At 44.8% G+C, this 24,617-nt stretch overlaps 1 protein-coding gene across 1 annotated transcript; it reads left to right on the top strand.

Moving 5' to 3' along the window:
• The first annotated feature begins 23,577 nt into the window (after nucleotides 1–23,577).
• On the top strand, nucleotides 23,578–24,390 carry LOC123755139 (autotransporter adhesin BpaC-like). The gene has a single exon (XM_045737618.2). It carries the CDS (start codon nucleotides 23,578–23,580, stop codon nucleotides 24,388–24,390), a length of 813 nt encoding a protein of 270 aa, XP_045593574.2.
• Nucleotides 24,391–24,617: the final 227 nt, after the last annotated feature.

The raw sequence follows: 24,617 nt of genomic DNA, 5'->3' as shown, positions 1-24,617 counted from the left end.
GAAGAAAGCAGAAAATCCCTTAGGATATTACAGGCAAATAATCAGTGTATAAATCAAGTAACTGGCAACCGGCGGCATCCTGCCCCCGACCTGGGACAAACAACTGTCAACTTTACGGTCCTCAAAGGGATCATATTTCTCCACAAGGCGATAAGTACCCCTACACTTACTTAAACAAATGAACAAATGTAATATTATAAATATACTGTATACATATTATATATACATACATATAATATTATAAATATATTTATTTAATATTATAACACTATAAACCCAACATGGAGGTGTGTGGAGGCTGCCTTAAGTCACTTCGGAAGAGTATTGTAGGCATTGTATGTAACATTTGTGACATAAGGTTTCACCTGAGTTGTACAGGATTACCTACACAATATGCAAACCGGGAAGGTAACTACTGGATCTGTCAAAGTGACAGACAGATGTGGGAAAACATTACCAAACTAATGAATAACATTCCTGAAGTACACAGGCTACAATTCACACAAAAACTACCAGAAATATATGCAGAGCATATAAAGACAGTAACGAACTCTGAGCACAACCCAGAGACTGAGAATTTAGAGAGCCAAAGTAGCAATGTAGAAGGGCATAGTGTCGAGGTACACAAAAATGAAGGCAATATTGTAGAGCAAACTGGTGATATGAATAAGGAGAGGAAAAATGAGACGAATGAGAACAGAAATGAGAAAGACGAATGAGAACACAAATGAGAAAGACGAAAGCAACAAGGAGAAAGATAAGGGCAATACCGAGAATGAATGCAGAAACGAGAAAGTTGGAACAAAAAAACACAGAGGTAGCCAAGTCGTGCACGGGTACAAACAAGAATAATACAATCACAGACTAAAATATATGCTGGTATTATGCAAAATGACAGTGTAGATATGGGCCCAGAGGCACGGAATGCTCATTCATGCATCCCCGAAAATGCCGAAACATGTTAGGGAAAGGCAGATGTCGTTCTGATACAGAGTGTAGATATTTTCACCCTAAGCTATGCAAACTCTCAGTTAATGAGAGGAAATGCTACGATCTTCATTGCCCTGATTTCCACGTCAGAGGTAGACAGCGCTATATAAGAGAGGAAGTCCAATATAATAGCCCTGAACATTTTTTAGAGGCAGGCACAAACAGAAGAAATAGACAGGCAGAAACGTGGCAGGAGTACGGATGGGAGAGGGGGAAATGCCCAAGACTGGACTACAATTCATCATCAAGCCCACACATACTACACCCCCCAACTACACAGAGACTACCACACTCCCCAGTATCACTTACAAAACTGGACAAACCATTGCCACAACAACACACCCTGGGTCAGGGTAGAGAGGAGGGAGAACTACCAAAACCCTCCAGAAGTGACACACAATATGGACAATCATTCATATTTGCAAACATTCAAGGTTTAAAGCCAAAGTCAAGAAATAAAGTTAAGTTCGTAAATGGCCTCCTATTAGAGTCAAAACTCAATATTTGGGGCATTCACGGAAACTCATACAAAAGATTACATGGATGGTGAAATCTGGATTCCAAATTATAATTTATTTAGATGTGATAGAAAAACTAGGTAAAATGGAGGAGTAGGTCTGTATGTTAAAGTGGACCTGGTATGCACAGAACTACTAAACTCAACTAATGAGGTGGTAGAGGTACTTGGAATTAAGGTAGAGAAACTAAACCTAATTATTATTCTAATATATAAACCGCCAAATATAACGGTTGAGGATTTCACAGAGCAGATACACAAAATAGAGAACATACTTGATAACCTAGCAAACCCAGCTCCAGATATTATCTTCCTTGGAGATTTCAATTTACCGAGTCTAAGATGGAGAACGGCAAACACAAATATCATAGCAGGGAACGACCCGGGAAATAACCAACCACAGGTCAGAGAACTTTTGAGATTCTGTGACAAATTCTCGCTCAATCAACAGATTACAGGACCAACTAGGAACGAAAACACTCTAGACTTGTTATTCACAAACAATGATGAAGTAATCAGAGACATTAAAATCTCAGATACTAAATACTCAGACCATAAGCTCATTGAAGTGCGAACTAGCATAAATAACGGTAGTAGGTCTAAGAGACCCAACAAGCGAGAAGGAGTATTAAATCAATTCAATTTCAACAATAAGAGGATCGACTGGGAAAAAATAAATGTAGACCTTGCAACCATTCAATGGGAGACGGTCTTAAGCGACAAAACTCCCACACAGGGAATAGCTCAACTGACAGCTGAAGCTTACAAGGTCTGCTTGAAGCACGTACCTGTGAGGAGGGGCAGAAAGAGGACCACTCTAGAAAGAGAACGCAGACGACTGTACAGGAGAAGGAAAAAAATAACGGAAATGCTTCGGCAGACACAACTATCACAAGCAAGGAAAATAAGCCTAAACAGGGAGATCGAAGAAATAGAACAAACGTTGAAGCGATCATATGAGTCTGAGGAAATGGAATTGGAACAGAAAGCTATACAAAAGATAAAGAAAAATCCAAAATATTTTTTCACATACGCAAAATCAAAATAAAAAAAAACTCGACCAGTATTGGACCGTTAATTACAAGTGAAGGTACGTACACAGAGGACAACAAAGAGATTAGTGAAATTCTAAGAAGCCAGTATGAGGCTATGTTTAGCACACCAATAAACAACATGAAAGTTGATGACCCAGACAGCTTCTTTATGAATGACATTCAAGCTGCAGATAATATAACGGATATTACCACAAATTCGGAAGACTTTGAAAGAGAAATTGACAATATGCCTATACACTCAGCTCCTGGGCCTGACTCATGGAATTCAATATTAATAAAGAAATGTAATGTACCAGTAGCGCGAGCACTCAGTGTAATATGGAGAGAGAGCCTGGATACAGGAGAGATACCAGCAGCACTTAAATCTGCAGATATTGCTCCTTTGCACAAGGGGGGGGAGCAAAGCCTTGGCAAAAAATTATAGGCCAGTTGCACTAACATCACACATAATAAAAGTGTTTGAAAGAGTGATTAGGAATCAAATTTCTAGTTTTATGGAAAACAATGAATTGCACAACCCATGACAACATGGATTTAGAGCAGGAAGATCCTGTCTGTCACAGTTACTCAACCACTATGACAAAATCACAGAAGCCCTAGAAGAAAAGCAAAATGCAGATGTTGTATACACAGACTTTGCAAAGGTGTTCGACAAATATGACCATGGGGTGATAGCTCACAAAATGAGGTCAATGGGAATAACTGGCAAAGTAGGACGCTGGAATCTCAATTTCCTGTCGAACAGAACACAAAGCGTAACATTCAATCAAATAAAATCGAGTCCAAGCGAAGTTAAAAGCTCTGTACCTCAAGGTACAGTCCTTGCACCACTGCTGCTCCTTATTCTCATATCTGATATAGACAAAAATACAAGTCACAGCTTCGTGTCATCCTTCGCAGATGACACAAAAATCAGCATGAAAATTACCTCTGCTGAAGACATTGAACAAGCGGATGTCAACAAAATTTTCGATTGGGCAGCAGAAAATAACATGATGTTTAACAGTGATAAATTTCACGTACTCAGTTACAGCAAAAATGAGGATCTGAAACATAATACAGGGTACAAAACACAATCGAATCTGCCCATAGTAGAAAAACAGCATGTCAAGGACTTGGGAATAATGATGTCCGACGATCTAACGTTTAGGGAGCATAACCAAGCAAATATTGCGTCAGCCAGAAAAATGATAGGATGGATTACGAGAACTTTCAAATCTAGGGATCCCATCACAATGGTTGTACTCTTCAAGTCACTTGTGTTGTCCCGTCTCGAGTACTGCTCAGTACTCACTTCCCCCTTCAGAGCAGGAGAGATTGCTGAAATAGAGGGAATACAGAGAACATATACGGCACGCATAGACGAGATAAAACACCTAAATTATTGGGATCGTCTCAAAGCTCTCCAAATGTACTCTCTAGAAAGGAGACGAGAGAGATACCAAAAAATATACTCATGGAAAATACTGGAGGACCAGGTCCCAAATCTACACAGTAAAATAACAACGTACTGGAGTGAACGATATGGACGAAAATGTAAGATTGAACCATAGAGGAGCAGAAGTGCCATAGGCACAATCAGAGAACACTGTATAAACATCAGACGGCCGCGGTTGTTCAACGTTCTCCCAGCGACTATAAGAAATATTGCCGGAACAACCGTGGACATCTTCAAAAGAAAACTGGATTGTTTTCTAAGAGAAGTTCCGGATCAGACGGGCTGTGGTGGGTATGTGGGTCTACGGGCCGATCCATGCAATAGCCTGGTGGACCAAACTCTCACAAATCGAGCCTGGCCTCGGGCCGGGCTTGGGGAGTAGAAAAACTCCCAGAACCCCATCAAGCAGGTATCAAGCAAGCAAGCAGGTGAGGGAGTACAGGGGCATTGGGATGAGGAAGTACTGGGACAGGGGGAGGGGTGAGGAATTGCAGGGGCAGGGGGTGATGGAGTACAGGGGCAAAGAGGTGAGGGAGTACAGGGGCAGGGGGGTGAGGAAGTACAGGGGCAGGGGGTGACGAAGTACAGGGGCAGGGGAGGGGGTGACGAAGTACAGAGGCAGAGAGGTGAAGGAGTACAGGGGCAGGGGAGTGAGGGAGTACAGGGGCAGGGGAGTGAGGGAGTACAGGGGCAGAGGGGTGAGGGAGTACAGGGGCAGGGGGGTGAGGGAGTACAGGGGCAGGGGAGTGAGGGAGTACAGGGGCAGAGGGGTGAGGGAGTACAGGGGCAGGGGGGTGAGGGAGTACAGGGGCAGAGGGGTGAGGGAGTACAGGGGCAGGGGAGTGACGAAGTACAGGGGCAGAGGGGTGAGGGAGTACAGGGGCAGGGGAGTGACGAAGTAGAGGGGCAGGGGGTGACGAAGTACAGGGGCAGGGGGTGAGGGAGTACAGGGGCAGGGGAGTGACGAAGTACAGGGGAAGGGGGTGACGAAGTACAGGGGCAGGGGGTGAGGGAGTACATGGGCAGCGGGTGACGAAGTACAGGGGCAGGGGGGGTGAGGGAGTACAGGGGCAGGGGGGGTGAGGGAGTACAGGGGCAGGGGGGTGAGGGAGTACAGGGGCAGGGAATGAGGGAGTACAGAGGGATGGAATGAGGGAGTACAGGGGCAGGGGAGTGACGAAGTACAGAGGCAGGGGGTGAGGGAGTACAGGGGCAGAGGGGTAAGGGAGTACAGGGGCAGGGGGTGACGAAGTACAGGGGTAGAGAGGTGAGGGAGTACAGGGGCAAGGGGTGAGGGAGTACAGGGGTAGGGGAGTGAGGGAGTACAGGGACAGGGGGGGTGACGGAGTACAGGGGCAGGGAGGTGAGGGAGTACAAGGGCAGGGATGTAAGGGAGTACAGAGGCAGTGGGGAGAGGGAGTACAAGGGCAGGGATGTAAGGGAGTACAGAGGCAGGGGGGTGAGGGAGTACAGGGGCAGTGGGGAGAGGGAGTACAGGGGCAGGGGAGTGAGGGAGTACAGAGGTAGAGGGGTGAGGGAGTACAGGGGCAGGGGGGTGAGGGAGTACAGGGGCAGGAGGGGTGAGGGAGTACAGGGGCAAGGGGGTGAGGGAGTACAGGGGCAAGGGGGTGAGGGAGTACAGGGTGAGAGGGGAGAGGGAGTACAGAGGCAGGGGGGGTGAGGGAGTACAGGGGCAGGGAGGTAAGGGAGTACAGGGGCAGGGATGTGAGGGAGTACAGAGGCAGGGGAGTGAGGGAGTACAGGGGTAGAGGGGTGAGGGAGTACAGGGGCAGGGGGGTGAAGGAGTACAGGGGCAGGGGGGGTGAGGGAGTACAGGGCCAGGGGGGTGATGGAGTACAGGGGCAGGGGGGTGAGGGAGTACAGGGGTAGGGGGGGTGAGGAAGTACAGGGGCAGGGGGGTGAGCAGTACAGGGGCAGGGGGGTGAGGGAGTACAGGGGCAGGGAGGTGAGGGAGTACAGGGGCAGGGGGGTGAGGGAGTACAGGGGCAGGGGGGTGAGCAGTACAGGGGCAGGGGGGGTGAGGAAGTACAGAGGCAGGGGGGTGAGCAGTACAGGGGCAGGGGGGTGAGGGAGTACAGGGGCAGGGGGGTGAGGGAGTACAGGGGCAGGGGGGTGAGGAAGTACAGGGGCAGGGGGGTGAGGGAGTACAGGGGCAGGGGGGTGAGGGAGTACAGGGGCAGGGGGGGGGAGATAGTACAGGGGCAGGGGGGTGAGGGAGTACAAGGGCAGGGGGGTGAGGGAGTACAAGGGCAGGGGGGGTGAGGGAGTACAGGGGCAGGGGGGTGAGCAGTACAGGGGCAGGGGGGTGAGGGAGTACAGGGGCAGGGGGGGTGAGGAAGTACAGGGGCAGGGGGAGTGAGGGAGTACAGGGGCAGGGGGGTGAGCAGTACAGGGGCAGGGGGGTGAGGGGGGGGGAGAGTACAGGGGCAGGGGGGTGAGGGGGGGGAGAGTACAGGGGCAGGGGGGTGAGGGAGTTCAGGGGCAGAGGGGTGAGGAAGTACAGGGGCAGGGGGGGTAAGGGAGTACAGGGGCAGAGGGGTGAGGAAGTACAGGGGCAGGGGGGGGGTGAGGGAGTACAGGGGCAGGGAGGTGAGGGAGTACAGGGGCAGGGGGCGGAGAGTACAGGGGCAGGGAGGTGAGGGAGTACAGGGGCAGGGGGGTGAGGGAGTACAAGGGCAGGGGGGGTGAGGGAGTACAAGGGCAGGGGGGGTGAGGGAGTACAGGGGCAGGGAGGTGAGGAAGTAGAGGGGCAGGGGGGGGGAGAGTACAGGGGCAGGGGGGTGAGGGATTACAAGGGCAGGGGGGATGAGGGAGTACAGGGGCAGGGGTTGAGGGAGTACAGGGGCAGGGGGGTGAGGGAGTACAGGGGCAGGGAGGTGAGGGAGTACAGGGACAGGGGGGGAGAGTACAGGGGCAGGGAGGTGAGGGAGTACAGGGGCAGGGAGGGTGAGGGAGTACAGGGGCAGGGAGGGTGAGGGAGTACAGGGGCAGGGGGGGTGAGAAAGTACAGGGGCAGGGGGGGTGAGCAGTACAGGGGCAGGGGGGGGGTGAGGGAGTACATGGGCAGGGGTGTGAAGAAGTTGGGGGGGTGAGGGAGTAAAGGAGTAGGGGTGTGAGTTTGCTGAGTGATGACCCACCACAGTGTTCCTGGGCCGCCACAGTGTAGCTGGGCCGCCACAGTGTAGCTGGGCCGCCACAGTGTAGCTGGGCCGCCATAGTGTAGCTGAGCCGCCACAGTGTAGCTGGGCTGCCACAGTGTAGCTGGGCCGCCACAGTCTAGCTGGGCCGCCACAGTCTAGCTGGGCCGCCACAGTGTAGCTGGGCCGCCACAGTGTAGCTGGGCCGCCACAGTGTAGCTGGGCCACCACAGTGTAGCTGGGCTGCCACAGTGTAGCTTGGATACCACAGTGTTGCTGGGCCACAACAGTGCAATTGGGCCACCACAGTGTAGCCGGGACGCCACAGTGTAGCTGGGCACAGTCCTAACACTACTGCTCTGTACGCCAGGGCACAGTCTTTGCACCACTGCTCTGTACCGTACCCCAGGGCACAGTTCTTGTACCTCTGCTCTGTACCCCAGGGCACAGTCCTTGCATCACTGCTCTGTACCCCAGGGCACAGTCCTTGCATCACTGCTCTGTACCCCAGGGCACAGTCCTTGCATCACTGCTCTGTACCCCAGGGCACAGTCCTTGCATCACTGCTCTGTACCCCAGGGCACAGTCCTTGCACCTCTGCTCTGTACCCCAGGGCACAGTCCTTGCACCTCTGCTCTGTACCCCAGGGCACAGTCCTTGCATCACTGCTCTGTACCCCAGGGCACAGTCCTTGCACCTCTGCTCTGTATCCCAGGGCACAGTCCTTGCACCTCTGCTCTGTACCCCAGGGCACAGTCCTTGCACCTCTGCTCTGTACCCCAGGGCACAGTCCTTGCACCTCTGCTCTGTACCCAAGGAACAGTTCCAATTTCTCTTGTAAAAGGAGCAATGTTCCAGAAAATTAATGATGACAAGAGCAGTCATTGTCACTCAAAGGGCAGAATGCACTACAATAAAGAGCTGTGGTATATTTAGAACTATGAACTATATGTTCGGGCAGCATAAAACATCCACTATACAGTGTGATATTGTAATTGCCAGAATTAGGTTGGGATATGGATATATATATGGCAAGTGGCTTGAGGTAACGGGTCCCCACCAATGGTGAACACTCAAACAGTAATCTATGTGAACAAGAGCTTGGACATACAAGAGTTTGGACATACAAGAGCTTGGACTTACTCTCCAACACTATATCTGTGATTGCCCTGTTATACGTGACACTGACTCCAGACTAAATGGTGTGGGGTACTTTGAGCCCTGTAGTTATTTCGTACACTCATGAATGTTTGAAAATATCGTAATAGGAATATTGGAAGACATTCCTGTGTTGTGCAGAGATTGTGCTAGTGGAGGCTAATAGATCAGCCTCGCATTTCATGTCCTCTCTTGATTCCACTCATAACTGACCCTCGTGTGAGATGAACTCATAACTAGTTTTTGGTCTACTCTGAAATTCGTCATAACATCACTCCCCCACCATGTAATATTACTCCTTCACCACATAACATCGCACCTCCACCATGTAACAACACACCTCCACCATGTAACATCACACCTCCACCATGTAACATCTCACCTCCACCATGTAACATCTCACCTCCACCATGTAACATCACACCTCCACCATGTAACATCGCACCTCCACCATGTAACATCGCACCTCCACCATGTAACATCACACCTCCACCATGTAACATCACACCTCCACCATGTAACATCACACCTCCACCATGTAACATCACACCTCCACCATGTAACATCGCACCTCCACCATGTAACATCCCCCATGATATTACACATTCCTTAGGAAGCACATTCATTCCCCCCCCCCCCCCCCGTCTTATCCCAAATCCTTATCCTGACCACTTTCAAGTGCTATACTATTGTACAGGCTTGGCACTTTATCCTGATAATTCCCTTCCCTTCAACATTCATGCCTGTGGATACAATAATTGTCCGGCCTGCAGCGAGGTCAATATACACCAGGCAGCACAGGACGCCGATCCCGACAATCATTATGACGTATTATCCAGGTGTATTGACGATAAATACTGTGGCTCCGAACCAGGTGCCAGTGCTGCCCTAACTACTCATCCATATAAGCTCCAGCAATTACGGTAATTACCCCGTGATCGTCATCGCCAGCATCATTATGCCTGGAAGGTTAACTCTTCTGAAATGGTCAATAGTTCTATCGTGGCACGTGCCTAGTGTCATCAGACTAGGATGCAGCAAATTTCAAGTAAAAGCTCTTTTTATATTTTACTTTATATCTCACTTTATTCCTCACTTTATATCTCACTTTATGACTAAACCATCGTTGGGACTATGGCATAATGGTAACTATCCAGCACTATGTTAATTTTCACATTCCTTAACTGTCAGAAATATCGACACCTTTTACTAGAGTACTTTCAATACAAGACGCAGATAATATTGCTGTTGATTTTTACTAACAAATTACCACAAAAGTATTTTATTTAACCATGTAATTCGGGTTTGTGACTTAAAAAATAGAGTTATTGCCAAGTCTCCAGATTAAATTTATTCATAATATATACATTCACTAATTCCTGAATCACTAGTCTGGGCACTAGAAATAATAAAAGAAGTGTTACCCACGACTGGGTATAACATAATAAATAAAATCAGTCCCTTCTCTTTGTTGATAAAAAGGGCAGCCAACGAACCGATTTCTCGATGCGTCGCTGGATCAGGGAGGGAGGAGAGGCGCCATTATTAACATCAACAAAGTCTTGCCTGTGAGCACGCTTCCAAGCTCCATGAATAGTTCCCTCTAGTTCAAGTATTGTGGGACGGCAAATGTCCCATTATCAGCACACCTTCACTAGCCCATAGGGAAGTGTCCTGTACCCGATTAACCTCTTCATCTAATCATTTCTGGCCATTAATGTAGATTAGGGTTGACCGGTATCATGACCTCATGTTCCACGCCATCACTGGAAAACCATAGCCTGGCCAAAACCTCAATAAACGTCTAGGGTAAAGCAAAAAAGCTTGCATAAAATACACCAGTTTACTGGGACATATAAAACAGGTCACCGTAAAACAATAAGAAACTAACGTTCTATACAACTGATAATCTATCAAAATCATCCAGCTTAATCACAGCTCTTTGAAATCATCAACAGGCATTAAATTGCTCACCCTCAGGACTAGCTGAGACCAGGCTCTATTCTGGTGCAGTGGTACACTAGCCCCTAACATGCTTCAAACACAAGTACAGGATGGTGGTGTCACACACATTAATAATTTGTGGGTGAGGATTCATTATCATATCCAAGTACAGTAGTAATCACTTAAGGTCCTCAAGTACCCACCTCAATATGTACACATAAAATCACCATATATCACCTGGCATAAATGACGTACCTCGGTAGCCTGACCCACTACGGGTTATTTTGAGGTTATCTTGAGATGATTTCGGGGCTTTAGTGTCCCCGCGGCCCGGTCCTCGACCAGGCCTCCACCCCCAGGAAGCAGCCCGTGACAGCTGACTAACACCCAGGTACCTATTTTACTGCTAGGTAACAGGGGCATAGGGTGAAAGAAACTCGGGTACAAATAACACAATTATATATTTACATTAGTAATCAATAAACAGACAAAATTGCTCTCAAATCAAGAACTGGACGTCACACGTCCGCTCAGCTGATAAAACAAGAAGGCAGTAACTCGCCGAGGGCCGGACAGGCTGAGAAAAACATTGTTACCAACTTGGCAAGTCAACCGACTCTCTTCCTTCAAATATCAGGTCAAAACCAAACATTAACTTCTAAATCATACAATGCCTAATCGCTTATTACAATTTCAAACACTTCTTGTTTGGAATGATCTCCTAAATCCCCCTTATGTGAATTAATCTCTTCTGCCTCCCTGTCCGCAGCTGTAACCCCCCAACCCCCCACCCCCTTCTCTCTCTCGCTTCCTGGGAAACTGTTATGGAGCACCAACTTAATTGTTAATGCGGGTGGGGGGGGGGGAGGGAGTGAACCTACAGCATCGCTGGAAAACATAGCCTGGCTAAATATCGATAGTTGTCTAGAGTAATGCTGGATAGTAAAAAATATTCCAGTTTACTGGGTATAAAACATAAGTCCATAACATCATAAAAACTACATATCTATACCATTTACATTCTATTACTTAATCCAGCTTCTCAAAGATGGGCATGATCATCAACAGGTCTTTAAACTGCATACAATCAGCACTAGCTGACACCAGGCTCTCTCCTGGCGCAGTGGGACACTAGCGCCTATTATGCTGCTAATACCAATACAGGGTGGTGGTATCACAAGCATTACAAATGATGTATGAGGAATCAATATCATACGCAGCACAATGGCATCTTCTTCTTGAGGTTATCTTGAGATGATTTCGGGGCTTTTAGTGTCCCCGCGGCCCGGTCCTCGACCAGGCCTCCACCCCCAGGAAGCAGCCTGTGACAGCTGACTAACACCCAGGTACCTATTTTACTGCTAGGTAACAGGGGCATAGGGTGAAAGAAACTCTGCCCATTGTTTCTCGCCGGCGCCTGGAATCGAACCCAGGGCCACAGGATCACAAGTCCAGCGTGCTGTCCGCTCAGCCGACCAGCATCACTTAAGATCCTCAGGTACCCATCTCACTAATACATATCACCTATCTACATATCAGCGTATATACATGTATACATATCAACCACCACCACCTGGTATAAATGATGCACAACGGAAGAAAAGATCCATGGTATACACTACTGCTTAACATTAATTATCCTATCAGTCACTTAACACAAATAAGGCGATTAAACCCGAACCAGAGCGACATACGTCCACCCTACTAGAAAGTGCAGAGAATAGTGACCTCCCATGCGGCAAGCAGGCTGGGAACGACACTGTTTCCAACATCTACTTGTCAGCTGACTCTCATCTTTCAAATATCTCAAACTCATATACAGACATTTCTCAGTAAATAAACTCTAATTCATAATATAACTAAACAAGGATTATAATACACAACCTTACATAATAATACATATCAATAATTCATTACATTAAAGATTATATCATGATATATAAATATGTGAACAGGGAATTCATATTAGCAAGACATGGTAACACTGACTGGGGACGATACATAGCGGGGGAAGAGAGGGAAGGGAGGGGTTAAGGGAGGATTTCAAGACGATACCGGATCAGCCGTTATACATAAGTATAAACGAATACAATATAAAGTATTTTATACAACATGTCATCAAAACCTTGTCTTTGTGGTATACATCTCTCAGTGTCAAAATCTAATTTACTGTCATGACAATAGGACAATGCAATGAACAATAACGAAATGGATATTTCACAGTATACATGATAGTAATATATTAGAGACCTAAATGTATACATTCTACATCATAGTTCACATAACAGGTCCTATACAGCAATACATTACATACAACAAGTATATAAAGGTGTTTTCCAAACTACGTGACATTAAGCTAGTGCTATTCACTACACTTCCAATATATAACCACAAATACACGGCATACAACTTTGGTTATTGAAATATAATATACTTAAGAATATTTGACATACATTGGTAATACACAAATAATATTAATATATTGTCAAAAGAAGATTAACTATAAATATAATATTCGTGATTCTAGGCTAATCAGCAAAGATATATACAGTTTGAATACATCATACACCAGCTGTGGGAAAAACCTGCTGGGATTGATATGAGAGGAGACTACCAGGGACTTGTACTGAACTAAATTAAAAAATTACTGTCTGCAAATTAATTCAACTAAAATCTCTAGCTAGGGTTGTAAATCCTAGCTCCTCTTTTCCTAATGACAGATTGTGGGCTGTAAGGGGCAGGTGGGGTGAATGAATTAGTTGATTGGTTGATTGAAGATCCACAGTCCACCTCCCAACAGGTATCTCACATCAGCTTGAATTTTATACAAGGATAAGATTTAATAAATTCAGTTATATAACTGAACACTGGCTCTGTTTAAATCAAAGATTTAAACATGTACATAGTCTCGCCTAGCACCATAACTATTAACAGCCAATATATTCTTATACCATAAACAACAATTTAAATTGTAAAAGTATAATAAATGACTTTAAATGTAGTCTAAGTACTGTTACTAAGTACTAGAAATTATATTCAATTAAATGAACTTATATGATAACTTAAAAAATAACTAAGCAAGCAATTGTTAACTTAATTTATATATTCAAGTATATGCAATGTTTTTATATTCAATTTATATGATTAGGTACAGTCTGTCTGATTGAATCTTTTCCCACACCATGGACATTTATGAGGTCTTGTTTATTTATTGCGACTGAATCTTTTCTCACCCATTGGACACTCATGAGGTCTAGTTCTAGGATAAGATTCACTGCTACACTACTATATTAACACTTTCGCGCTCTCGGCGCTCAAAAAAAAAAAATACCCCAGATGCTTTCGGCACTTCGCGCGCCTACGCGGTAAGACCGAAAAAGTGTACACTCTTTTGACTGTCCTGACAACAATTGAAGGCGCACGTATTTAAATTTGGTATCACTGTGTTCCCAATGAAATTGTCTATAAGAGCATACCTATAAAATGCCGCCCAAGCATAAGGAGTATCAACACCAAATAAAAAACTATGCAGATCACTCGCCGAGAGCGCCAAACAGCAACAAAATGTTTCCACTCTCTTAATGGTTGCGAAGCCTACAGTTGTCCTACATCGCTAATTTTGGTATCATTGGAATCGCAATAAAATTCTCTACACGGACATATGCATATGAATGTTTAATATAGGTAATTGTCCACCCGCAAGAGTGTGTGAAGTGGAGAGTAGTTAGCGGCGAGCGCACTGGCGAAAACACAATCATGCTTGGAAAGTTTATACATTTATACGTTTTGACCCTACTTTTCTATGTACGTATTTCTTTTTTATACCACTGTGTTCGCAATAAAATTTTCTATAAGATGAACTGTATAACATTTGTACAAAGCATGTGTAAGAGAAGCGCCAAATATAGAACCACGTCGCTCAGTATGCGTTCGCGGCAGAAACGAACGCATTGTTTTCGTTCGGTTGATGTTTGTCATGTTTATACTTGTTTTATCATTTTATAATTTGTATGACAGTGATCGCAGTAAAATTCCCTACACAGACATATACATAAAACATACAAATATTTCCCACGTGTTGGATATATCAACGGCTAAAGGGAACCCACTGCCACACGCTCGCCACACCCCCAAACATACTTTGTGTATTTTTTTTTTTACTCATAGAAGTTTATGTGATATAATATTCATTCTGGTACCAAAAAATTTGCAAAAAATTCTCTACAAAACAAAAGTATCCCCATCCATTTCGGTTAAAAAATGGAATTTATAGAAATATTTTTTTCGATTGACGAGAAAAGTAGGCAGTTATGCGGAATCGTAAGAAAAACCAGTGACGAGTTATCTCTAATCGAAAGCGCGAAAGTGTTAATAAACTTACTGACGTATGAGGCGTTGCCTCGCTTTATAACCGACAGACAGATTTATAGGATATTAAAGTCATACAAGCATACAATTGGCCAATTAATACTCAATAACATCAATATACTTCTCTGCTTGCCGGGTGCCTATCTGACAGTGTGCCAGACTTGATAACTCTCTTGTCGCGAGTTTAGGCACGATATTTTATATCACAGCTTTGCTGTATGATGTACTAGTAGCGTTGCTACGTGATTTTTCTATAAATTGTGTTGCAGAAAGATGATAGTGGTGAAGGTGGAGACAAGAGTCACTGTGTGCTCCACTCTAAACTTATAGATATAAATGTTCTAAGGATTTTCCTTGTAGATATATTGTCCAGGTACTCCCCCAGTTCTAGAGAGTGTTCACTGGTGATAAAGATATTAGATAAGGTGTCCTGAGCTAGTAATGTTCGCTAAGGATCCGTCACACTTGTTCACTGTGTTTACTCGATTTATAATCCCTACCGGAAGCAATTAATGTTCCAATAGTTTTTTAATTAAGAAATCCTTCTAGAAGCTTCTGGATCCTTGAGAGATCATGTTCAAAGTCACATAGGCACCTATAGGGCCCTATGGCATACGTGATCCAAGTGGCATTGTCATCTACGATCAAGATGTATAATGAATCTATAATGATTCTAATATGATTTTGATATGATTTGATACGATTTTGATGTGATATAGTTATGATATAGATATGATATAGAAATTATACATTTCTTAGATGATAATATTGATAGGTGGGTAAAATTTCCCACACCAGCCACAGTATGATCATACTTGTGTATGTGTGGTCATAACAGAAACCTCACCAGGACAATAGCAAAAGCCAGCTAACGTATACATTTAATACGCAAAGAAAACATACATAACACATAACATATAAGATAGAACATTATCATACAACACTAACCTGCTACAACCCGGTAGCATTCCAATATCATATCCTGTCTTCACCAACCGTCCATATCAAGCGGCTGCTCAACTTTTGGCTTACCACCTACTACTCTTCACTAAATGGGGCTGAAATCCTGTCACAACAATACTGTATCCTCAGCCCTAAAAGTATTTGAAACTCAGCTCGGGGCTGAAACACCAGACACATCTACATAAGTATCCTCCAACACAAGAAGAAATCAATCTCTCACCTTACACTGTGTCTTACATGCCAATAAGCATTTAACACTCCCCTTATACAATCATGTGTGTCCACCATAAACCTCTGTTCTGCTCCTAGAGGCACACTACCAATATATAACTTTAGGTTTTCCAAAATATCCGGAAAGGCACTTCTGCACTTCTCCCAATCTGCTGCACAACGACATCCCAATCCAACATCAGTGACGCTTCACCACTGATTCCACAGAGACACGTGTAGCTCCTCTACACAGCTTGAAGTCAACACCTCACTATGGAGTTCTGCTCTACCACAGAGTTCAGCATACCCTTCTTCCCCAACCTCGAAGTTCCTCCATTAACTTCTTCTCTAACCTTGAAGTTTCTCCACGAACTCCTTCCCTAACAACCCGCCGAAATCTCTGACGTGAGGACGCTCACTCACTGGAGCTCAAACATGGCACTCACATAGGACGCCTACATAAATGATTCAGGACTGCCTCACAAGTCTTCCTCCAGTCAAAGACATCCTCACACTTGCAGACAAGCAGTCTTCACTCCAGCACTAACACAGGGAACTATATTCTACCTAATAAATTCCCTGTAACCTACCTTACCTCTCTATTGTCAACCCATGTATGTTTTTTTGTTTTTTTTTTTTGTTTTACAAATCAACGCTGTTTTAATGTAATTTTCTGTAATAATTTGTAATTGTATTTGTGCTGTTTTTTCAACAATGTTCCCCCCTCTTTTACCTCTATTTTTATTTGTACTCAACGCATTTTTTTCTTTTTACCCATTAGTTTTAAGCTTTAGTCAGTAGTGTTTTTTCCTGCCCGAAACGCTTTGCGTAATAGTGGCTTTAGGCATTGTATGTACTAGCTCTTATCTATAAAGCCAACAAACTTTGTAAAATCTCTTTATGTATGTACCTTTGCCTAAATAAAAATTATTATTATTATTATTATTATATTCTTCCTTATTCCGGGAGAATCAACGAAGTACAACCACCTCCGACGATACTTGCGACTCAAGTTAGGTCACGACCTTCTGCTAGCGTCACTTCACGTCCCCAAAGTATCGACATATTATTTCATGTCACTTATTACTAACGCCCAAGCTCTGCTAGTATCCTGAGATTACTCACTGACGTCTATTAAATTATTGAATATATACATCTTTCCTCCGACCTCTCAATTTCAGGTCCTGAAGGCAGAATAACTCTCAGGAAGGTAGACTCGTTCCACCCAGGCTACATGGAGTCATAACACTTGTTAATGTGGCGGAGACACATAATCAACACTGACCTGTTAGTGTGACTGAGACACATAATCAACACTGACCTGTTAGTGTGACTGAGACACATAATCAACACTGACCTGTTAGTGTGACTGAGACACATAATCAACACTGACCTGTTAGTGTGACTGAGACACATAATCAACACTGACCTGTTAGTGTGACTGAGACACATAATCAACACTGACCTGTTAGTGTGACTGAGACACATAATCAACACTGACCTATTAGTGTGACTGAGACACATAATCAACACTGACCTGTTAGTGTGACTGAGACACATAATCAACACTGACCAGTTAGTGTGACTGAGACACATAATCAACACTGACCTGTTAGTGTGACTGAGACACATAATGAACACTGACTGATGGCTTCCCCACCATCACTCTCCTGTTTAACACTTTCCCTTTTCGTATATTTCAGGTTTCTGAGATATTTCAGGTCATTTTTGTTTTATCATTATTATTATTTTCTACCACAGACGTTGCCACACATTTACAATGTTTACCAGCGTATATACATTTTCTTCTGTCCACCATGGACAGGATTAGATCTGTTATTCATATCTCAATATGTTGCGTTCTTTCCATTTTTTTTCATCCAAAATATTAAGCAACATTTTTTTGCCTTATATTCTGCAACGTCTAGGTCATCGTCCCTCAGGTTGCCTCCATATACTGCATTTTTGAGTGAATTTAATTAATTATAAATTTAATCCTGAAACTGGAAAGAGTATATTAAAAAGTTTTTATAATTTACATTTGGAACTCTAATTGTTTAGAATTTTACAGAACAATATTATTGTTTTATTTACTAAGCTGAAGTCCCAGGTGTGAGGGAATGTAGATTCCCTCAGCTAGTTTTCCTAATTTTCTAGATTAGGCTAGTCGCTCTAGGGACTCTAGTCAAGAAGTTTCAAACTAACATACACTTGTGGGGTGTTGGATGAAAGCTCATGTTATGGACTATCATTTGAGGCTAGCCAGAAGTCTGTGATTACTCTGTAGAGGGAGTTACAGACTTTTCCTCTTTCTGTGAAAATAGGATGGGAGTTGAGAGTGAGTGGTGTGAGAGGATACTTGACTAAAACCGTTAGAGGTGGTGGGGACAGTGGGGTGAACGTTCCCCCCCCCACCCCACCATGTGAGACACTGTGCCATTGTCTTTAGGCCTCCCCCTCCTTGTGACGTCATGGGATGCCTGAGGGTGAGGGGCGCCCGTTATTGGTTTAGGCATCTCCGCCTCTAGCCGAGTTTTGGCGCGAACAGCTGTTATTGGTGGCAGCACCAGAGAGTGTGCCGGCTTTGTGCTGACAGGTCAAGACAAAGTAGGACGGGAGATATGGGCGTTTTGAGTTCTCCTAGCCTGCCAAATCTTCAGTTTGTGCTGGGCACCGAGTTGAGAAAGATGTAACCCCCCCCCCCCCGTTATTCGCTGTGTCATCTCTTGTTACTCATCATGGATGGCACTCCTGCCATCCTGGGTTGTGTCAAGGCCCAATGTGCATGAAATTGGGGCCCATGAGTACGGAAGGAACAGTAACAAGCTAAGAGACAGTTTACAGTGTTCACCGTGAGGCAGCTGGCAGGCCTCATGGGGTATCAGATTAATCCCTCATCCCTTGGGTCTGAGTATACTGTCTAGTGGTAATGAACAATAGACAATTGGTGGAATAAGGGCAGTGTAAGTGAGGTGTTATTACAGGCCCCTGTTGGACTTCGAATTCCACCAGGCGGTGTCCATGTGGTGACGCCGCCGGCCATTGTCACCCGAGTGTACGAGCGAGCATGCTGGTTTGATGGGAGTGTAGGTGATCTCCCATCCACATGTGTATGCCAGTGGGCGCCAGCCAGCCAGCCCGAGGCAAGCCCCATGTGCGCGCCACCCGCGCCGCCCACCTTGGCCAGCCGCCCGGAGGCCACCCCCAGGCCACCCGCGCACCAGCTACCCCGGCCAAAACCCCACCCCACCCTGCGTGCCAGCTCAGCCCGGGTGGGGTGCTGTGACGTCACTCGCTACCCGTGGCCACCCCCTTAGGGCCACGAGGTGGCCAGCCTAGGGCCACACCCAGTCGACACACGAGGAGCGAACTGGGTGTTCTACAGCCAGAGTGGTTGTGACCAGGGAAATGTGTGTTGTGTTGAGGATTTAAAGAAACGTGAGTACAATAATCATTGTGTAACAGTGTCTCAGGACTAGTGGAAATTCCGGTAAAAGCTGTGTTGTCCCATAGCCCAGCCAGGCTAGGGAAGCAGCTGAGAGACAGCTTCAGTGGCACGTCCAGGTGACTGGTAGGGCGGTACCTGGAGATGGATGTTGTACACGGTACCACACAAGTAGTTATATATATATTTATATATTGTGTGTAGACTGACTCGGGTATGTAACCGGTCAGTGTAGAGATCAACCATATAAATGATCCAGTTGTTGATTCTATATAATCGGTCAGACTGGATTAATGCCATAGAGTACCGCATGTAAATTATATCATTGCAGAGGTAGGCAGGCCAGTGTTGCAGGCATGTCAGTGGATACCCTGAGGTCTGTGTAGTTAGGGATACATTTTTCTGGTGATATAATTTTCATTGATTGTGTGAATGCCATTTCTATGTGTTCATTTGCATGTTTTTATGTACTGTGTTGTGTGGTGAGTCAGTAGATGAGATTGCTGACTGATTGCCTAATGATGTCATTAGCATGTGGGGTATGCTGACGGCATCATTATGTTGTAGGTTTGTGCAGTGTTGTTATCAGGTATACAATATTACTGCCCTAGGACCTGTGTTGAGGGTTTAAGGGGCCTCTTATTCAGGGGAATTCACAGTACTTAATGAGAGCAAGCAATTGATTTGTTAATTGCCTAATTAATAGAATTAGTGCCAGCTGTCCGCGTAGCGACGGTGCTTTATATTAACGTAAATTGTCTTCCTGAAGTAGTCCTTTGCAACTGTTGCAAGATAAAGGGGGAGGGGGCAGTAATATTGGTATACTCTTGTTGTCGCACAACCGTGTGTCATTATTGTGTGGGCACAGTAATTAACGAGTTGCAGTAGCCGCAACCGTATGTGGGCAGTGCATTTATGTTGTACTGCATGCCTTTGTAAGTGTGACCTATGTAACACTGGGGTTACTTTGTTTCTTTAAGTTGTGTTGAGGACTTAAGGATTCAGTGAGTTAATTAAAGGGGTAATTAACTGGATAAGGGGTACACATTTATTGTTGAATGAGTGAGAGCTGTTATAGGAGAACAGTGTTGAGCTTGAGCGAGATACGTCTCGGGTGCAATTAATTGGCCATGTGACAACTAATTGACCACTCTAGCTAATTATGTAATTAGCCTTCTCATCATGAATTTATGTAGTGGGAGAGGATTTGTCAGAGTCTGTCAGTATTTGTGTTAACGTAATTTGCTCGGGACTAATTACCTTTCTGGGGTATAGCAATTAGTGGCTCATGATAATTAGTGGAGTAATTAACTTCTGGGGTCTTGAGGACTCAGATGACTCGGTAAAGCGAGGTCATGGAGCTAGCATAAATCGTTATATTAATCATATCCTGTCTGAGGACAGTGGATTAAGATGCACACATGTTAATTAGGGGAGTAATTAATTCCTCTCCTGTAAATTCACAGTGTTTGATGAGACCTGCTTAGGCAGTGCGGAGTGAGACGTATCTATGTATGATTAATTATCGGTCCTGGTGACAGTTAATTAATTGCTCGGAGTTAATTAGGGTAATTAACACTCAGTAAAGTAAATTTTGACACAGACTGTTGAGAAGCTACCAAGTTAGGGTAGGCTTAGTTAACGTAACTCAGTTGGGATGTAATTAGTGGTCCGTTTGACCTTAATTAAGAATTACTCACTGAATACTTGCAAAGAGTCAAGTGTGATGTAATATAAGAGAGTTTTGAGTTATTGTTGTGGGAACCGACCTGTGAGATTTATATTTATTTAATTTATATGAATTTATATTTACGTTAATTCGTATACTTCGATAGTAATTTGTATAATGATAAGTGGACTGTATTTCTGCAATAATCTCAATCTCACAAATCGATCCTCTACACATTAGGGGGGTTTATATTAATTAAATTTATATATATGCAGCCAATCAAACTACAGTATTAGACTACATACATTGAAGAGGTTCCTTATCTTATAGTACAGCAGGTTAGTCCACCAGGTATAACTAGGGTGTAGACTCCACATTTTCCCTCTTTGAGGTAGCTTCCATCACCCAGTAACTGGTGCACAAAGTCTTGCTTCCTCGTCTTGACCTGTCAAAAGGGCGCTAGCTGTAAAGCCAGATACCTATATATGACAGGTATATCAGAGAAAATACTGTACATGGAACAATGAAGACCTGGGCTAATTACCTTTAGTTTGAGGCTACCACGTGCTCTAACCGGGTCACCCTATATAATGACATTAATGGCCATAAATGAAAGATACATGGGTTTCGGAAAGAACACTTAACTTGATTTGTTGACAGCGTGTTGATAATGGTACACCTTTGGTTTCCATAACACTACGTCCAAGTAAAATTAACAGGAGCCGTATTTGCTCCCGTGAGCCTCTGGTCTAATATCAACAATGGCTGCCCCTCCTTCCCCACTGACGCCTGGCCTACATTGTCCAGATGTCAATAAGTGATAGAAGGGTCACATTTACTCTACTTTAATATTGATAATTAAGTTAATTTATATGAGATGTTTTTATAATGGTAAAGTCCAAAGACTAATGTATTTAAGAATAATTCCCACCATAATAGGTGGTGATTTATAATAGTATGTGGTGATGATATCCCGTTTTCTATAGACGGTAATTCCACTACAAGTTACGTTTTCTATGGTTAACTTGTTTATACAATACAGCTATTATCTGTATGATATATTAAATGGTGTCGGATTTTCCGACAATTGTTAACAAGATGACTTGTGTTAAGAGAGACAAGTGTTGATGATTAACGTAGAGTACCATCATGTTGTTGTCTATGAGAGACAATTGTTTGTGATTAACGTAGAACTTTGTTGCTGACTGCTGTGATCAGTCAATTAACGTAATTAATCACATAATCAATTTTGTAATTGATTGAGGCAATTTCTTTGTTTATCGTCTGGTGACGAGAGTAAAGTAACTTAGGGATTGCTGGAGCTGTGTCCTAGAATCCCACCTTGCCTGACTTTGTTTACTGTTTACAGTGCAACCCCGTGCAGGGGGTTGCAAAGAGTGTTCACATTAGTTGTGATAGCGGAAGTCACTGTTGGACTACCCGCCTAGTTACGGGGGTCACTCCTGTTTGGAAGGAGGATCCTTAAGCTTGTGATTAGAGTATCTGTCACCGTGAAGCCATGAAAATATCGATTGCAAGCTTGTCATCAGTGGGCATCCGTCATTGTTCAGTTAGTTCACTGGTCAGCCCGAAGTGTCAGCAAGATGGAGACTGCTGTCATTTCTCGAGGGGCTGCTGAATAGCTGTGTTGAAATGCCACTGGATGGACATTAAAGTAATAAGGCACTCTCTGAGGTGTAACTTAGTCTGTGATATATTTTGATTTGCAATGTTGCGTCATCAGTGGGCACACCTGTGTTCAGGTTAGTTCAGTATGCAGCCGCACAGCAAGGGTTGCTTTTAGCTGTTTGTTATCGTGCCACTGGATGGACATTAACGTAAATGTAAACTCGGTAATGTAGTAGTTTAGTCTCTTGTTATTAATAAATTGTTATGTTATAGAAAACGGTCTTTGATGTCAACCCTTCAACCATTCTTTTCCACCCATGTTCTGCTTTATACGATTGAGTGTTGAGGTGATCTTTTGATATGACAGCTCTCATTGGGAATTCGAATTCCAATTCATAGCGCCACATCAAATATAAATATTTGATTGTGAGAACCCGTCGGTTACCCTTTATTAGTTTTAACGTCCTGTTTACTAGGAGGAGCCAGCGGCCTATTGTGGACAGGTTTTCACCCCTGGTGGTGGAGGCCTGGCGGTTTGCTCCCGCTTTTCCTTTTTCTATTGGACTCATGCTTAACTGCCGTGAGCAGCCTTTAAACTTGTAGTCCACCTCCTAAGGGAGGTAGGCGTAGAGAAAAATCTCACACCAGGTCATTGATGATAAATAGATGCGAAGCAGTTGATGATTTTCAAACAATCTTGTGTTTATTCTTTGCACTTTCTTTACTGTTTAAATAGATTCCTCATCGCTAGATATTTGTTTTGAAGCATTAGACGAGAACTAGGCAGGCTCTAGGCAGTACCAGGCAGGTACCAGACAGTACCACGCAGGCATCAGGCAGTACCAAGCAGGCACCAGACAGTACCAGGCAGGCACTAGGCAGTAACAGGCAGGCACCAGACAGTACCACGCAGGCACTAGGCAGTAACAGGCAGGCATCAGGCAGTACCACGCAGGCACTAGGCAGTAACAGGCAGGCACCAGACAGTACCACGCAGGCACTAGGCAGTAACAGGCAGGCATCAGGCAGTACCATGCAGGCATCAGGCAGTACCAAGCAGGCACCAGATAGTACCACGCAGGCACTAGGCAGTAACAGGCAGGCATCAGGCAGTACCACGCAGGCATCAGGCAGTACCAAGCAGGCACCAGACAGTACCAGGCAGGCACTAGGCAGTAACAGGCAGGCACCAGACAGTACCAAGCAGGCATCAGACAGTACCAAGCAGGCATCAGGCAGTACCAAGCAGGCATCAGGCAGTACCAAGCAGGCATCAGGCAGTACCAAGCAGGCATCAGGCAGTACCAAGCAGGCATCAGGCAGTACCAAGCAGGCATCAGGCAGTACCAAGCAGGCACCAGACAGTACCAAGCAGGCATCAGGCAGTACCAAGCAGGCATCAGGCAGTACCAAGCAGGCATCAGGCAGTACCAAGCAGGCACCAGACAGTACCAAGCAGGCACCAGGCAGTACCAAGCAGGCATCAGGCAGTACCAAGCAGGCATCAGGCAGTACCAAGCAGGCATCAGGCAGTACCAAGCAGGCATCAGGCAGTACCAAGCAGGCATCAGGCAGTACCAAGCAGGCATCAGGCAATACCAAGCAGGCACCAGACAGTACCAAGCAGGCATCAGGCAGTACCAAGCAGGCATCAGGCAGTACCAAGCAGGCATCAGGCAGTACCAAGCAGGCATCAGGCAGTACCAAGCAGGCATCAGGCAGTACCAAGCAGGCACCAGACAGTACCAAGCAGGCACCAGGCAGTACCAAGCAGGCATCAGGCAATTTTTCATTATTATTATTATTTTTTTCTACCACAGACGTGGCCACACATTTACAATGCTAACCAGCATATATACTTTTTCTTCTGTCCTCCATGGACAGGGTTAGAGAAGTGTTAAACATACAGTTCAAGGGTTTATTGAACAATCAACCACAGAAGGTGATTCGGTGCTTTCAAAATGCTAAGCTAACCTACATACGTAAGTACATAGATACACAGATTTACGTATGTCTTACATAAAGTTCTCGATGTGTCTTTTGCATAGTGTCATTAATGTGCATTTAAAAAAG

This window comes from Procambarus clarkii, chromosome 28 (assembly GCF_040958095.1).
Source record: "Procambarus clarkii isolate CNS0578487 chromosome 28, FALCON_Pclarkii_2.0, whole genome shotgun sequence".
Taxonomy (NCBI): domain Eukaryota; kingdom Metazoa; phylum Arthropoda; class Malacostraca; order Decapoda; family Cambaridae; genus Procambarus; species Procambarus clarkii.
The sequence above is the reverse complement of the archived record's forward strand: the minus strand, read 5'-3'. Positions and strand labels throughout refer to the sequence as shown.